We start from the raw sequence: 17,463 nt of genomic DNA, 5'->3' as shown, positions 1-17,463 counted from the left end.
ACATAGAATATATAACAAGACACAACTTTAAACCAGCCTTGAACTTCTCCTAAGCTTTTCTTTAGGAGATTTTTGAAGTCAAGATCTTACCTGTTTCATCTATTGAATATAGAATTTATGACCAACTTGTTAGCTGGGTTCTTGTCCAATTAAAAGAATTTTTCTGTTCCATTCTTTTGGATTCTTTCAAAGAATGTATTTGAGTAAAAATATAAAATGGCTTAGGCTAATTTTTCAATTGAATACACTCATTTAAAATGCACTTCACATTTAGTCCCGAATAGATAGAAGAGCTGGTTAATGTTCCATTCCCCTAAACTTTTTGCCAAAGTATAATCATGAGAAGAAAACTGAGAATAAGAACTTATTAATATCAATACATTGTTTATTCTAAGGTAATCTTGGGATATTTTTAATAAAATTCCATGACTAACTCAATAATCAAAAGTTACGCATTTTGACCAAGACAATCCATTATATTGCCCATTCCCTTTTTAATTCTCCACCCAAACTTTACACAATTCAATGGCTCTTTCTTTAGTTATTCTCCCAGAGAGAATCCACCTTTATCCCAATTGGTGTCCTATAGATGCACCTCTTCTCTTCTGCCTTCCCATCTTTCCTGCTGGAGAGCCTGACAGGAACACCAGTCTTAAATGAAACATCTGCTGAAAGAATTAGACTAGATCTCCCAGGCCCTTCCCCTGATTATTGTGGTGTTTTTCTTCTTTAAAATAATAATGGCTCTTTCTGGGAGCAGGTTTCTTGGGGAGGTTTTCTGGAGGCAGTCTTAGTTTCAGTTGAAAGTAATAAGCATCCAAATGCAGCCAGGTGCTAAAAGTTCAAATCTTTTATTGTGTCCTTCAATATAGCCTGGTTAGTGTTCTTAGAGGCCTCTCTCACTCCTTGGTTCTAAGAGCTCTTGCAGCTTTGTCCTTTGCTTCTGCCTCTGCCTCCAGCCAGCACCAAGGTAAAAGTTGTAATGATTCTTTCTTGCCTCCAAGAGAGGGCTTCTGGCTCTCCCAGAGGGCTCTGTGTCTGGCCCAGAGTGTTCTCTGGCCTAAGAGCTTCTTGCTTATATAGCTCTCTAAAGGTGTGAACACAAGCATTGTTTCTATCAATTCTACTTAGTACCTTGTTACTTCTGGCCCATGACATTTCCTTGTAAGATCAGATCAATCATACTGAACCATGCTAAATTAGATAATTATTGTCTCTATCAATTCTAATGATTTAACAGTTTGTAAAGATTCCAACATCTATGAATTGAGGAAGATAAATCTTGTATCCACCAGAGTTCTCTACAGCTAACACTGTAATATTCAGGGACTGATTTTGGCAAATTTTTCAAAAACTTCCAATTTTTTTAAAGTTAAAAAGTATGCTTCAATCTGTATTCAGACACTATTTGGGGACAGATAGAATTTTTTGCTAAGTCTAAAAATTGTCTTGGGTCATTGTATTGATGAAGATAGCCAAATCATTCATAGCTGATCATCTTCCAATAGTTACTCTGTACATGTACATTTCATTTTGTATCAGTTCATGTAAGTCTTTCCAAATTTTTTTGAGAGCATCCTTTCATTTCTTTTCTTTTTAAAATTTTAATTGTATTTATTTATTTAAATTTTTTTCCTCAGTTATCTTCAAAACCAAAAAAAGTCTTTACATTTGTTTATTCAATTTTGGAATTCTAGGTTTTCTCCCTTATCCCCACCCACAATTAAGAAACCACATGTGAAGTTATGCAAAACATTTCCATAAAAGTCAAGTTGTGAAAGCATAGATCTCCCACCCCAATGAAAATAAAACTCAAAACTTTCAATTCTTACTTTCTGGGCTTTACCTCTAGGGTCCTAAGATTGGTCAACCAGAATGTAAAGGTCCTTGATAAATGAATATTCGGCCAATTTTATACTTTCTTTCCTTGAAAATGTTTTGAAAATTGAGCTCTGATTGTCGGTGACTGACTGAATCCTAAGCAAATAGAAATGAAAATAACCTTTCTTCCTTCCCTCATCTCTACATCCAAAATGAGGTTTCTCCTCGGGTCAGAAAAGGATTATGTTATTTCCTCACACTAAAGGATGGTCATACACTTTGACAGCTTCTCATTGAGGTGGGAAATGTTTCCCCTGAGGCTATTGGGTTAAGACTGATGTGAATCGATTAGGCATCCAAATGAATTATTTTCATACTGAATTTTTTTCTTTTTGATTTTATTATTTGACCTAAATTTTTTGATTGTATGTGAGAGACAACATATAGAAAAGTAAAAATTATTGGTGGACATTTTAAAATATAAATGAATAAGTAGATAGATTAATTTATGAATTAATCAAAGAGTAAAGAAAGAAATAAGTGCATGCAGATATCCATCAAATGAGTAAACAAATATCTGTTGCTTTGAATTAAGTAGCTCAGCCCAACATTAGGCTTGTTCATAGACAAGAAGGAAACCAATCTCCTAAGTACCAAAGAAAGAGGAGAAAAGAGAGGAAAATTAAGGATTACTTGGAATATGGTCAAAGAAAAAAAGTAGAGACAAGGTTATTGCTAGTCTTCTTCAGAAGGCTCATTTCATTGTTTTGTTTTGGTTTTTTTGAGTGTGGGTTATTTCTTTCCTAAAACCTCACGTACATTTTTCCTTCACTTTTGTAATGGATGCCATTTGATTAAATATATATGTATTGGTATTTTTAAAGTTCATAAATCTCCTTTAGTTGCCAAATATTTTATTAACAAAATGTACAAATTCATACCAAAACCTCCTTAAACACTGCCACCTCCTGGAGGAGGATGCCATAAATATTGAATAGAAATTTTTTTAAATGCCAAACATTTTCATAAAACTCCTATTGTGAAAGCAAACATAGATTTCCCATCAAAATTATTTTTTTAAGTGAAAAAGATAAAGTGAAAGAGAGACAGAGAGAGATGGAGTGAGTGTGCTTCAATCACTTTTCATTCACAGTCAGTTTCTTCTCTGGGTATGAATAGGATTTTTGGTCATAAGTTGGAAGGTTCATTTCTATACTTCACTAAAATGGCAAAAGGGGGAAAATAAAACCAGTTTTTTAAGGATCTATTATGTGTCAGTCACAGTGTTACACATGTTACAAATATTAGAGCATTTATTCTCTGAAAGATTGACAGATGAGAAGTCTGAGGGAGACAGATGTTAAATTTTCGTTTTATATTACTGTCACACACCTAGTGTGACTAATGAAATAATGAAATAATTTCTGGGTAATTAATAATCAATTTTTAACTACAGCTAGCAAATGAGTGATTGAGGTCAGTGTCTGGAACAGAAAATGAAAATGTTGTCTAGAGAGCAATGAATGCTTAAAAAGTTTTTGGAAAGGGTGATGTGCCAAAGAGTGGAAATCAACTCTAATTGATTAACAATCATTGAGGGAGTGGACAAGGAGGTGAAATGAAAGCCTTCAGCTCCATCAGGTGAGGGCATGATGAGATCCAGATGCCTCCAGTAAATTGGCAAAGCCATCGAGCTATCTCTCCAGTCAATAAGTGGGGTAAGAATAACACCCATGTAAGATGCTCTTTGTAAGATCTTCTCATTGGTGGGATCTCAGCTGTGGTGGAAAATCATGCACCCTGAGGATTTGGGCAATCTCATAATCCTTTCCTCATTGGCGTCTGAGGCAAGATTATAACTCATTTCTTATTCCAGACCAACCCGTCTGGGCACTGTGGCGCCTCCTAGCTGCACCCTAGAGAGAAGCAGTGGGGAGCAGGAGTCGAGAAAAGTCCCTGATGCCCTTTTCTGTTTCTGTGTCCCCAGGAAGTCTGAGAGGAGCTGGGACCGCCCGCCATGGTCATGTTCTCCACACCTGGGCAGCTGGAATATGTTCATGACAATGTGACGGAGAGAGGAGCTAATGGGAGTCGAGCTGGTGGGGAAGATGGAAACTTTTTTTTATATCACTGGCAGGAGATCCTCATTCTGGTCATTTCCCTGCTTGGGCTGGTGGGGAACTGCACGGTCGTGTGGCTCCTGGGCTTCCGCATCCGGAGGACCCCTTTTTCCATCTACATCCTCAACCTGGCGGGTGCCGACGCCCTTTTCCTGTGTTTCACTATCCTTGAATTCATAGATGAATTTCACAGATATCTGTCTGGTGGTTCAACGTTCCGCATAATGCTCTCCCTGGAGTCCACATTCTACATTGCGGGTCTGAGCTTCCTGGCGGCGATCAGCACCGAGCGCTGTCTAATTGTGCTCTTCCCACTCTGGTGCCGAGGTCACCGCCCCAAGCACTTGTCCGCTGTGGTTTGCAGTGGGATCTGGGTTCAGGCCGGACTGGTACGGGTAATTTTGAACTTGAGACTTTGTGATGAAGTCGTTTTAAATATCCGCGCAGCATATTTTTTCCTCCTCACCTGCATCATGTGCGTGTCCAGCCTGACCTTCCTGGTGAAGATCCAGTGCTGCTCCCAGGTCCGGCAGCCCCCCAGGCTCTACCTCCTGGTCCTGCTCACGGTCCTCGTGTTCCTGCTCTTCGGTCTGCCCCCAGAGATCTTGTCTTTCCTGGCCTTTCGCTTCTGCATACCTTTCGTCCCTTATTGGATCCATCCCTTCCTGGCCTGTATAAACAGCAGCGTGAATCCCCTCATTTACTTCTTCCTGGGCCGACAAAGGCATGCAAGGAGGGAGCCCCTTAGGGTGGTGCTCCAGAGGGCCCTGAGAGAAAAGCAAGAGATGGAAGGTGGGATGAGGGACACCCCCCGCACCGATAGCCACGAAATGTTATTGTGAGCCTAACAACAAAACGTTTTACAAGCCCCCTCCCTTCCCTCCAAGGACTCCCCCTGCCATCTTTATATTGCTGTCCAGAGTGTGAACTCTAACTGGTAAACAAACATTTATTAGGTGACTACTATATGCCAGGCAGGTGGGCAATGCAGAAGACAAGAGTTCCAGGGCCTGAAATGGATAGTACTGAGATCACATCTGTCTTGAGGCACCTGCTCTGTGATCCTGGGCAAGTCACTTAATTCTATTTGCCTCAGTTTCCTTATCTTCAAAATGAGCTTGCAAAAGAAATGGCAAAGCACGCCAGTATCTTTTCCAAGGAAATCTTAGATGAGGTCACAGAGTCACATGACTGAATAAAATTACATCAGGCCTGTCCTGAGTGCTATACAAAAATCTCCTTTAATCCTCACCATGTACTTGGGAAGTAGGTGCTCTCTGGATATCTATTTTTCACTTGAGGAAACTGAGGCAGATAAAAGTTCAGAGAGTAGATTTGATCTCAGATCTTCCTGATTCCTGCTCCATTCAATGTTCTGTGTACTTGGAACCCTCTAGTTTGTTGAAGAACCCTTTACCTAGGGATTGAGGGTTCATGTGTCATCCCAGAGGAAAATTTCTACCAGAAATTTCCACTGTCCTTTTCCTGAAGAGAACAGGAAGAAGAAATACATCCTCAAAGTCCCCATGTCTTTCTGCCCTCTCCTTCCCACTTTCTGCAAATGAAGGCATAGAGTCAGAGAACAGGATCCTCAAAGTTTTGGGGGTCATGCTCCCCAACATTGTCTTCTTCTCTCATTGTTTTGTAGGCTTGACCTACAAAGTTCTCTTGGATCTTCTCCCCTCCCTCAAGCCTAAAAAGAGAATATTCCAACTCAGTTAAGTCCTCCTCCATCCCCTTCTGGGGCTCCTTTTCCTTCCCCCCTCCCATCATTGGACTGAATCAAATACTTCTCTCCTTTAAAAGTCAAGGCTGGGGCTCAGTACCCTCTCTTGTGTCCTGTCTCTTTGTCTACGTCTGCATCACTTTGAGTCTCTCTGTGTCTGTAAGTTTCTGGGAATCTCTCTTTCACTCTGCATGACTCAGTTCCTGATGAGGGCATGTATAACATTAACAGGGCCACCCTAATGTTGCATATTGTAGGGGTGTTACATGACAGGGCAATGAGACCAAAACAGGAGAAGTCACCTTATACAATACATATTACATATCAACACACACACACACACACACACACACACACACACACACACACACTGAACAACAATCTCCTATGCAATATCCAGATTGTGGGAGATGATTCAGCTTCCACTGGCTTCCTCCAATGACAATGACCTTAGTGATTTCAGGATGAGAAACCTCCTTGGGGGCATCCACTAAAATTCTAATCAGTATTAATCAAACCATGATAATTTTGAAAGAGACAATGATTGTTAGTAATTATTTAGCAATACATATCTACTCAATTGTCTACTAATATATTAAGTAATTCATGATCATAGAGGAATATAGATTCTGTTAGAGAGGCTTTGGGAAGATCTCATGCTAGTATTAAGAAATTACTTATATACCAGCCAGTGCATGACACAGAATCATGAGAACCCTGACACAAAGTATCTCTATTTTGCCCACATTCCATGCTGCCACGATGGAAAAACCCTAAGATCCCCCAAATGTTCTTGGGGTAGTGCTCTATCTCCTCTTGCCCAACCTAAAGGATAGCTCATCCATCTTATGACCATATTATGATAATCAAGACCTGCCCATCTCAAAACTTTGTGACCCTTCTGGTTTTCACATTTTAGTCTATGTATCATGGTATAATTGTATGTAATATATATAATTGTAACCCTATAAAAATGGTGCCATGAGGGGAGATGACTTCTGAGATTGAGATGGAGGTTTGGGTTTCAGGGGAGATGGACTCCTTCAATAAACAATTTTGGGCTCAAAGCTCTGCCTCAATTTCTCTCTTGGGAGTCTGGGGTGATTTTTTTTCCATACAAGGTCCCTTTTTCCAAACACCAAATGGTGTAATCCTATAATTTTTTTGACTTTTATTTTTTAAATCATCAATTGTGGGAATGGTTTTCCTTATGTTAACTATCCTTGCATTCCTGGTATAAATACTATTTGATCATAATGTATATAATCTTTCCATATTTTCTTCTAATTTTTTAGCTGATATTTTATTTAGGATTTTTGCACTCATATTCATTAATGAAATTGATCTTACATTTTCTTCCTCTGTTTTTACTCACTGTGATTTAGGTATCATTATCATATTTGTTACATAAAGGAATTTAGTAAGATCCCTTCTTTGCCTATGATTTCACATAATTTATTTAATATTGGAATTAGTTAAGTATTAAATGTTTGATAGAATTCCCTTGTAAAGCCATCTAGTCCTGGAACTTTTTGTTTAAGAAGCTTTTTTATGGCCTATATCAGTTTGTTTTGTTTAAAATGGATCGACTTGTATATTCTCTTTCATCTTCTAATCTTGGCGATTCATATTTTGGTGAATATTCTTGCATTTCACTTAAACTGTTAAATTTATTGGCACTTAATTGGGCAAAATAACTGCTTCTAATTCATTTAATTTCATCTTCATAGTTGTAGATTCACACTACATTTTAATACTAGGCATTTGGTTTTCTTCTCTTTTTAAATCAAATTAACCAATGCTTTATGGATTTTATTAGGTTTTTTTTTTTAAATCAACTCCTACTTTTATACACTAAATCAATGAGATTTTTTAAAAAATCAATATATTTAATGTCTTCTTTAATTTTTAGGATTTATAATTTAATGTTGTGTGATATATATTGCATTTGTAAAAGAAAATTATGATTTTCATCATATTCAACAGGATGTTTAGAATGAATATATTAATAACTGAGTTATTTCCAAGCTACCATTTTCCCAAAAACTCTGACTTGGGAGTCAATCTTACAATGCAACTTGAAATGTTCAATCGATCCTTTACAACATTCTCCTCTGTGTATTAATTGAAGAGAATCAAACATTACAGACCCTATTCTTGTCAAACAACTTTTCTCCTATCCCTCACCAAGTAATAATTTCCGGGTTTTGAAACAATCACTTAAGAACTGTTCTCACAGGATTGGAGTACACCCATATTGCCTTCCACTCCTGGGCTTGTCATGGAAAACTACTCAGGCCCTGAAAATAATTATATTATAATCCACCTTTCACCTCCCTTCCCACTTATGGTTTGTGTATAAAAGCTCTACCGTTCCTGCTATAAGTAGAGGTCTCCCAACCAGGAGAATTTTTACAAACTGTATTCTTCACTCTGAAAGTGATGAATTAAACTGCTACTTGAGCTCCAAAATCTGTCTCTGGGCCTGTTTTGCACAGTTCCAGATATTCAGTGTGGAGACCAAGACAGTGAAATTCTTCTGACATTCATTGGGGGCAGTGGCTTTAAGGAGCGAACTTAGAAGTGAAGCTTGAATACTCCAGGAGATGAGGGAAGAGATTAGACCCCACTGGACCTTGGAGACCAACTGAAACCAGTTGAGACTTGCCTACTCTGGCAAGAGTGACAGGGACTGCATCCAGATCTCTCATAAAGAGAATGTGACCTCTCCTGGAGCAATCCATTTTCCTTTGGGACATTTCTAATTTTTGAGATGTTATGTCCCCATCCTTGCAACTCTTTCTTGCTGAGCTGCTCCCATTGGTCCTCATTCCACTCTGGGCTCAGGCAACACAAGGGTATCTTTTATCTGAAAACCCTTCCTGAAGACTTAAAAGACTCTCGCCATGTCCCTTCTAAGTCTTCACTTCTACATAGATAGAGTGAATTCGGTAGAAATCATTTTCTTGTATCATATTGCCTAAGTTTCTCATATCTCCCCTTCTGCCCATGAAAAAGAAAGATGTGAAGGTGAGATATATATATATATATATATATGAATTAATTTAAAGACAACAGAAAGCAGTCCCTTTTATTGTTGTTTTAAAATGGAGAAGTTTAGTGATAAAATAAGCAAGATTTTAAAAAGTATTTTTCTGTGGAAAAAATTACATTAATTGTTATAGACTATAAGCTACTGCTATTTATTGTAGATGATTTAGATATCTCCAGGAAAGGGGAAAAACTTTGTTTTAATTTTTTAACAACAGCTGACATATGAGTGTGACTTACGACAATTTGGGATGGAAAATTAGCAATGTCATCATTTTTTAAATCACCTTGTGAACAATTTTTTGTTTGTTTATTTTTTGGTTTTGGTTTGTGCTGAGGCGACTGGAGTTAAGTGACTTGCCCAGAGTCACACAGCTAGGAAGTATATGAACTTCCTGAATCTGGATTTGAATTCAGGTCCTCCTAACTTCAGAGCCAGTATTCTATCTACTGGGTCATCTAGCTATCCTTTTGTGAGCAATTTAAACTTCACTTGTGTGGAGATATTTTCTTAGGACTAGATAAAATCATCATTTTTTCCCTCACATTATTGTGATAACAATTAGCAATAAAAGGTTTGCCAAGTTTTTCCATATATATTTATATATGTGTATATATATACATATATCCAACAATCCTTTCCATAATATATACCTATGTATGAATATATATATACATTATAAAAATGTATATATACACTATATGTATATATGTGTGTGTATATATATATATACATTATATATATATCTATGTTCATTTATTAAAATGTTCAATCTACACATTTTCTTTAATTTTTTAGTTAACATTAATCTGGGTATAAAAATAAATCATTAGTAATTTAAGAAAATAATCATATTCTTGAAGTGCACATAGTGAATGTATAATAATTCATTCAAAATACAGGAAAACACTGGTTACTGATCAACAGATATCCATTTCTAAAGGTGTTACATATTAAATCTCTAGGGCATAAATAAATCTTTCAGACTGGATTCTGTTGAAACCAATTTGGCTCAAGATGTAACTTTAATATATGCTAATCCAGATATACTTTCACAATCACAAATCACTTGTGAACTATAAGCACAGTTGTAAATCCTTCCCACGACTTTGACAATTAGTATATGTGATAAAAGAAGAGATCCCAGTTTTTCAGGAAACCAATTCACTGTTTTAGAATTTTACTACATTTAGCAACTTCTTTCACAAGTTTTCTTGAGATTTTATGATCTTATTCAAATCCAAGGTTCCAAGGTATCTGATACATTTACAGACCCATGATCAGAGTGATATGAAAAGTAATAATTTTCAATTAATAAAAGCAATTTGCAAATTTGACCCCATCAGCTTATTTCAGACATTGTTAGCTCCATGTACTATTTCATTTGATTTAGAGTCAAAATTCAATTCTTAAAGGGACAACTGCATGGTGATGCATTGCATAGAGTGCTGGGTTTGGGATTAGGAAAACTCATCTTCCTGAATTCAAACATCATGGTCAGACACTTACTAGCTGTGTGATCCTGGGCAAGTTGCTTATCCCTGTTTGCCTCAGTCTTCTCACCTGTAAAATGAGTTGGAGAAGGAAATGGCAAAAAGTGCTCCAGTATCTTTGCCAAGAAAATCCCAAATGTGCTCACAAAGACTCAGACATGAATGGAACAATTGAACATAACCAATTCCTGTAAAAATTGTACTGAAAGGTGAAGCCAAGATGTTGGGGTAAAGACAGGGATTTGCCCAATCTCTCCCCCAATCTACTATAAATTTCTCTAAATAATGACTCTAAACAAATTTTAGAGCATCAGAACACCCCAAAAAGACAAAGTTGAACATTTTCCAACTGAAGACAACTTAGATGGTCAACAGAAAAGCCATCAGGATGGAGGTCCATCATGCAGCTTGAGTACAGACTGCACCAATGCAGCCCTGGCCCCAGTGCCAGCAAAGCAGGCCTCTGTTGCTTTAGCACACTAGATTTTATTGCTACAGTGGGACAGGGACACTTCTAACAGCTCCAGGGCAGAAAAGAGTGCTTGTGGTCAGATCCCTAGAAGTATCTCTGTAAATAGCTGCATACAACAACTGCTAAAACTTAGGACAATGCACCCTCCACTGTGGAAACAGATCCCAAATTTAAAAAGAGTTAAAAGCTTAGTAATAGGCTAGGGAAATGAATAGACAACAGAAAAAGCTACTGACCATAGAAAGTTACTAAGGTAACAAGAAAGATCAAAACATACACTCAGGAGAAGATAGCAAAGTCAAAGCTCTAAGTCTTCAAGAAAAAATAAGAATTAGTCTCAGGCTATGAAATACCTCAAAAAGGATTTTATAAATCAAGTAAGAGAGACAGAGGCAAAAATAGAAAAAGAACTGAGACTGGTGCAAAAGGAAATACAAAAACCTAATGAGGAGAAGAATGCCTTAAAAAGCAAAATTGGCCAAATGGGAAAGGAAGTACAAAAGTTCACTTAGGAAAAGAATTCCTTAAACACTAGAATTGAGCAAATGAAAGTCAATGACTTTATGAGAAATCAAGATAAGTTAAAGGAAACCCCAAAAAATGAAAAAATAGGAAAAAAATGTGCAATGTGTCATTGAAACAACACCTGACCTAGAAAACAGATCCAGGAGAGATAATTTAAAAATTATTAGTCTACCTGAAAATCATCCTCAAAAAAAAAAAAAAAAAAAAAAGCATGGGCATCATCTTTCAAGAAGTTATCAAGGAAATCCTCTTGATATTCTAGAACAAGAAAGTAAAATAAAAATTTAAAGATCCATTCCATCACTTCCTGAGATCCCAAAATGAAAACTCCCAGGAATATTACAGATAAATTCCAGAACTCCCAGGTCAAGGAGAAAAGAGTGCAAGCATCCAGAATGAAACAACTTTTAGTACAGTGGAGGCATGGTCAGGATAACATAAGATTTAGCAGTTTCTACATTAAAGAACCAGAGGGCTTGGAATATGACTTTCCAGAGAGTAGTGGAGCTAGGATTACAATCAAGAATCATCTCCCCAGCAAAATTGAGTATAATCCTTCAGAGGAAAAGGTGCAAATTAATTTAAAAAGAGAATTTTCAAGCATTTGCTATGAAAAGATAAGAGCTGAATAGAAAATCTGATTTTCAAATACAGAACTCAGGAATAGCATAAGGAGGTAATCAGGAAAATGGTATCATAAGGGATACAAGTTTTATCTGTTTACACTTCTACATGGGAAGATGATACTTGTAACTCAGAACTTTCTCATTATTATGGCAGTTAAAAGGAGTATGTATAGACAGAGGGCACGGGTATGAGCTGAATATGAAAGGATAATATAAAAAATGAAATTAAGGGTGAGAGAGGAATGTATTGGGTGAAAGAGAAAGGGAGAATTGTAATAGTGTAAATTATCTGTCATAAAAAGAGGCAAGAAAAACTTTTATAGTGCAGGGGAGTAGAGGGAAGAGAGGGGGAGTGTGAATCTTACTCTGATCAGAATTTGCTCAAAGAAGAAATATGGGTAAAGAAATCTATCTCACCCTACAGGAAAGTAGGAGGGGAAAGACGAGGGAAAGAAAGGATATGGGAAAGGGAGAGGACATATTAGGGGCGCAAGTGGTTAGTAGGAAAATACTTTTTTCTGTTTTATTCATCATTAAGCTTCTCCACATTAATAGAGGATCTTTCCTTGGTGTCTATTCTTTCAACTAGTTTCATGTGTATATCCCTCTATGGTCACCATCTCTTCCTCTCTTCCACAAAATAGAACATTATCTCTTAATGTAACACACCATTCTCTTTAAGCCAGAGAGTGGAAAGCTTATCCAATTGATGTTTCTGATCTCTAGACATCAGGACACCAATGCTCACCTGGACGGAGCTCTCAGTAACACAGCTCAGGTGGACCCTTAAGGGCAGCCAAACAAGCTTGGCCCTGCTCCTTGGGAAATGAAACCTTTTACAAAAGATAGAGATTTAGTAAAAAAAAAAAAAAATGTTTTCCTGTGATCCTGGTGACTCCACATGTAGGAATTCTAGAAGTGAAGTCATGGGAGGCACCCAAGTGACTTTCTTCAAGTATAGGAAAAGCCTTTGCTTAAACAGAAAGGGCCAAGTTAAGGGTGACCAGTATAACTTGCAAACAAAGGCTTAGGGGGAAGAGGAAAACCCGAACTTATCCCCTATAAGAGCTATTCATCCATGAGATGGCTTGTTCCAGAAATTCCAGTCCTTCTCATTGGAGATCTTTAAACAGAGCTGTTGTCATTTCTTGTCATGGAAAATGGCAGCCACACTCTCTCAGGAAGAGGTTGGTTTAGGTGGCCTCTCCTCCCTGAAGCCTCTGAGATTTGACAGCAGCCTGGAAACCGTGTTCAAAAAAGAAATAAGGCAAATCTGCCATGACTGATCTTTGATGAACCAAAGATGGTTTTCCTGATTGTTGTTGCTCAGTCCCTTTTATTTGTGTCCAATTTTTCATGACTCCATTTGGAGTTTTCTTGGCAGAGATACTGGAGAGGTTTGCCTTTTCCTTCTTTGGCTTATTTTACAGATAAGGAAACGAAGACAAACAGAGTGAAGTGACTTGCCCAGGGCCACACAATTAGCAAGTATCTAGGCAGGATTTGAACTCATGAGGAGGAAGCTTCTTTTTTAAAAAATTATTATTATTATAGATTTTTATTGACAAAACATATGCATGGGTAATTTTTCAACATTGATCCTTGCAAACTCTTCTGTTCCAACTTTCCCCTTCTTTGCTTCCACTCCTTCCCCTAGATGGCAGGTAGTCCCATACATGTTAAACATGTTAAAGTATATGTTAAATGCAATATGTATACATATTCATGGAGCCTGGGCTAGAAAGTGTGGGATGGATTTCTGTAACAGCCACTGATGGATCTGTTGACATAAATATACATATTTTACCTTCATATACATATAGATATATATATTCATACATACATATATATATATATATAATGTGTGTATATGTATCTCTAGATATATAATATCCATATGTGTATATATAAAAAATTTGTGTATATGTATCTGTAGATATAGATATAGATATATGCACCCATAATAAAAGTTGGCTGTCTGACCACTTAATTTCCTGCTCCTTTTCTCCTCCATTTTCTCTCTTCCCCCACACAGAAAGAGTGCAAATGCTATGTTATGGTAGGAGGAAGCTTCTTGATTCCAGATCTATCTCTCTGTCCACTGTGCACTTTGCTCCCCTTTTCTAATTACTGCTGACTTTTCTAGATGTTCACTTAACAGAATTACACAATCACTAAATTCACCAACATGGAAAATCTCAAAATACAATGGACATTAGTTAAAGTGAAGCTAGTTCAGTCCAAAGAAAACTGAAGAGAAAAAAAGGGCCATGGGAGAAGAAAAACACTGTGAAAAGTATTCAAGAAAAGGAAAATGACAGCCAGAGGGACAGACTGAGAAGCCAGAAGGTCGAGAATCTCAGATTAAGAAAGCACCAGTAAATATTAATGAAAGAAATGTTTAATCTCTATATTTGAATAATTTAGTTTCCTGAGCTGGGAATGAGCATCAAAGGTATTTAATTTAATACACATTTATAGAAATATGAATACTGTAACTTTCCAGACAAATAGATAACCAGAAATTACTTTAAGATAAGCAGAAAGAAGGAAGGAAAAGAAGGATGGAAGGAAGGAAAGAAAGAAGGAAGAAAAGAAGGCAGGAGGAGGTAGGGAAGAAAGGATGGAGGAAAGGAAGGATGAAAGGATGGAGGAAAGGAGAGATGAAAGGAGGAAGGGAAGGAAGGAGAGAAAGGAGGGAGAGGAAAAGGAAGGAAAGAGGGAAGGGGGAAAAGGAGAGGTGGGAGGAAGAAAGAAAAGAACAGAGAGAAGAAGGGGAAAGGGGAAGGAGGAATGAAAGAAAGGAGAAATGGGAGAGAAGATGGAAGGTAGAGAGAAAGGGAGGAAGGCAGGAAGGAAAAAAGAAAGGAGGAAAAGAGGAAAGAAAGAAGGAAAATAAAAGTGAGTGGGGGGGAAGGAGGAAAGGAGGAAGAGAGCAAAGGGGGAAGAGAGAAAATGGAGGAAAAAAGGAGCATGAAATTAAGTGGTCAGACAGCCAACTTTTATTATGGGTGTATATATCTATATCTATATCTACAGATACATATACACAAATATTTTTATATATACACATATGGATATTATATATCTAGAGATACATATAAACACATTATATATATGTATGAATATATATATCTATGTATATGAAGGTAAATTGGATAAATATGTATATTTATATCAACAGATCAGTAGGCGGCTGTTACAGAAATCCATCCCACACTTTCCAGCCCACGCTCCATTACTTCAGTACTAACAAGCCCTGGGCCCACGTATTCCCGGCCAATATTCTGCCATTGGTTGTGCCCACCCTAGAGATGCAGAGGAACTTCACTCTGAACAAAAAAGACACTGAACTCTAGCACAACACAATGGACAGAACCTGGGATTGGAGCCTGAAGGCCGAGGTTCTAGTGGCTGTGACCTCAGGGCTTTCTGCTCTGAAAAGCCCAGCTCCTAAGGTCACTTCTCACCCTTAAGCACGATCCAAGTTTGGGAAATCTCCCGGGGGGCCAAGTTTTACTTTGTATCCCATGAGGCTCAGAAGTGGCTACTTTGTAAAGCAGAAGCGTTTAGGGAAGTAACAAAGTAACCCTCCTGTTAGGAACCATCCCGGGCTTCTCCAGAAAGTGGGGAAGGGAAAGGAAGTCTGCAGGAAGAATTGAGAGCCGGGGATCTGGTCTCCAGGAAATCTCCCTGGCTCCGAGTGTTGCCTCAGGACCCCCGGGGATGTCCAATGAGGCAGGAGCAGGGCCAGGAACTGGGGGATCAGAATAAACAACAAAAAATAATCAGAGCACATTAAGCATCGCTGTATCCTAACGAAATTGAGAATGCAAAAGAAACAGGAATATCTTCCAAAATATAAAACAGCCAAACTTTAGAAGACCAGCTAGAGATTGTAAATAACCCAAACTCAGATCTAGCTGGAAAGAAACTATCAAAGAAAAAACTTCTGGTCCCAAGGGATTTACAGGGAAATTCTATCCGATTTTTATAAAACAGGTAATACAACACAACGACCGAAAGAATAAAAAGGAAACGTAACAGAATGATAAAGATTAAGTGAGACTCAAATGAAGGAACCCCAGTCCATCTCATCACACGGGGCAGATGGTTTTCGGACTTTTTCAGTTCCTCGATCATCCGTGTTGACTTGTCCCTCTCTAAAAAATTAATCGCTTTGCAAGACTGGGTTTCGGGGAGGAGTTGAATCTGTAGAGATGGCTTAGAAAAGATCAAATGAGCTTCGTGCTCCATGATGGCTTCCGTTACCACATGCAGTTTTTCTCACCAGCTCGGAGAGGTCATGTGGTCTCACTAACAGGATGTCAGCCATCAAGTCCAGAAGAATCCCAGCTCCGACATTATGAGCAAGTTATCTAACCCTTCGAAGCCCCTTTCCTCATCTGTTTTGAGAATAATAGGCAATAGCCTATTCAATAACTCCAGTTATTGTTATATCCAATGTTATTATTATCTATTCAATAACTTATTATTGTTATAGCCAATATTATTATTACCTATTCAATAACTCGTTATTGTTATATCCAATATTATTATTACCTATTCAATAACTCGTTATTGTTATATCCAATATTATTATTACCTATTCAATAACTCCAGTTGTTGTTATATCCAATATTATTATTACCTATTCAATAACTACAGTTATCGTTATATCCAATATTATTATTACCTATTCAATAACTCTAATTATTGTTATATCCAATATTATTGTTGCCTATTTAATAAATGGATTATTCTGAGGATCAAATGAGAATGTTCTATAACTGAGCTATCGTCAGTATCAGCACTGTCAGAGTCCAACCCAAGTCCGAGCAGCTGCCGACAGGAGGGGTCGGGGTTCACAGGGTTCTAGACTTTGGTCCCCAGGTTCCCCAAGTCTCTTGCAAAGATTCCTGGAGAGAAGTGATTCCATAAGAGACAGACTGATGGAGCTTTGGGGAACTAAAGGTCACGGTGAGAGCTAAATCTGCCTTCCCCTCCCTATCTCCCCCCCACCCCCAGAAGTGGGTTCCTGAGCCTAGCCTGCGTGTTCTCAGTCCAAGAAGTTAAGATCCAAGGGGAGTGGCTGCTCCAGCCCTCTTTAAATCCCTCCCATCCCATGCAGCCAACCCAGAAGGAAGGGGCTAATTGAGCCCAAGCTCCAACTGGGACATTGCAAGGCTCCCTTCGAGACAAGATTGGCCCCCTATGCCCACCTTCCCTACAAGTCCCTTCCTGGCATCTGGGGATGGGGCGGGGCCATTGGCACCTCCTCTCCCTCTCCAGTTACCTCCCAGAACACCCAGGGCCTCCCTGTGTTTCCTCCCTGGGTTTCTCCTTCTTTATAAGGGATAAGTGAGCCCAAACCTCAGGGTCCATGATCCCAGATTAACTGCAGTTAGGAAACACTCTCCTTCCCCTGGTGACTCAGTTTCCCAGGAAAGTCTTAGGAGTTTCCTATTGGCCGAGAGCTCTGGGGTCTCCACCAGAGTCAGGACTCCATAAACCAAGGAGCCGCCAGGTGAAAGTCAGGGTAGGAAAGCTGCGCGAGGGGTGCGGGACCACCCGCCGTCCTCAGCTGGAAGGCAGCGGCGCCCGGGGCCCAGAAATGTCACCCGCGGA

The 17,463-nt window shown here is 38.5% G+C and overlaps 1 protein-coding gene across 1 annotated transcript; it reads left to right on the top strand.

Moving 5' to 3' along the window:
* Window positions 1–3,838: 3,838 nt before the first annotated feature.
* On the top strand, window positions 3,839–4,783 carry LOC127541719 (mas-related G-protein coupled receptor member X4-like). Its single transcript, XM_051966938.1, has one exon. It carries the CDS (start codon window positions 3,839–3,841, stop codon window positions 4,781–4,783), a length of 945 nt encoding a protein of 314 aa, XP_051822898.1.
* Window positions 4,784–17,463: the final 12,680 nt, after the last annotated feature.

Source organism: Antechinus flavipes, chromosome 6 (genome assembly GCF_016432865.1).
Source record: "Antechinus flavipes isolate AdamAnt ecotype Samford, QLD, Australia chromosome 6, AdamAnt_v2, whole genome shotgun sequence".
Lineage (NCBI taxonomy): Eukaryota > Metazoa > Chordata > Mammalia > Dasyuromorphia > Dasyuridae > Antechinus > Antechinus flavipes.
Note: the sequence above shows the minus strand (reverse complement) of the source record. Positions and strands in the feature narration are given on the sequence as shown.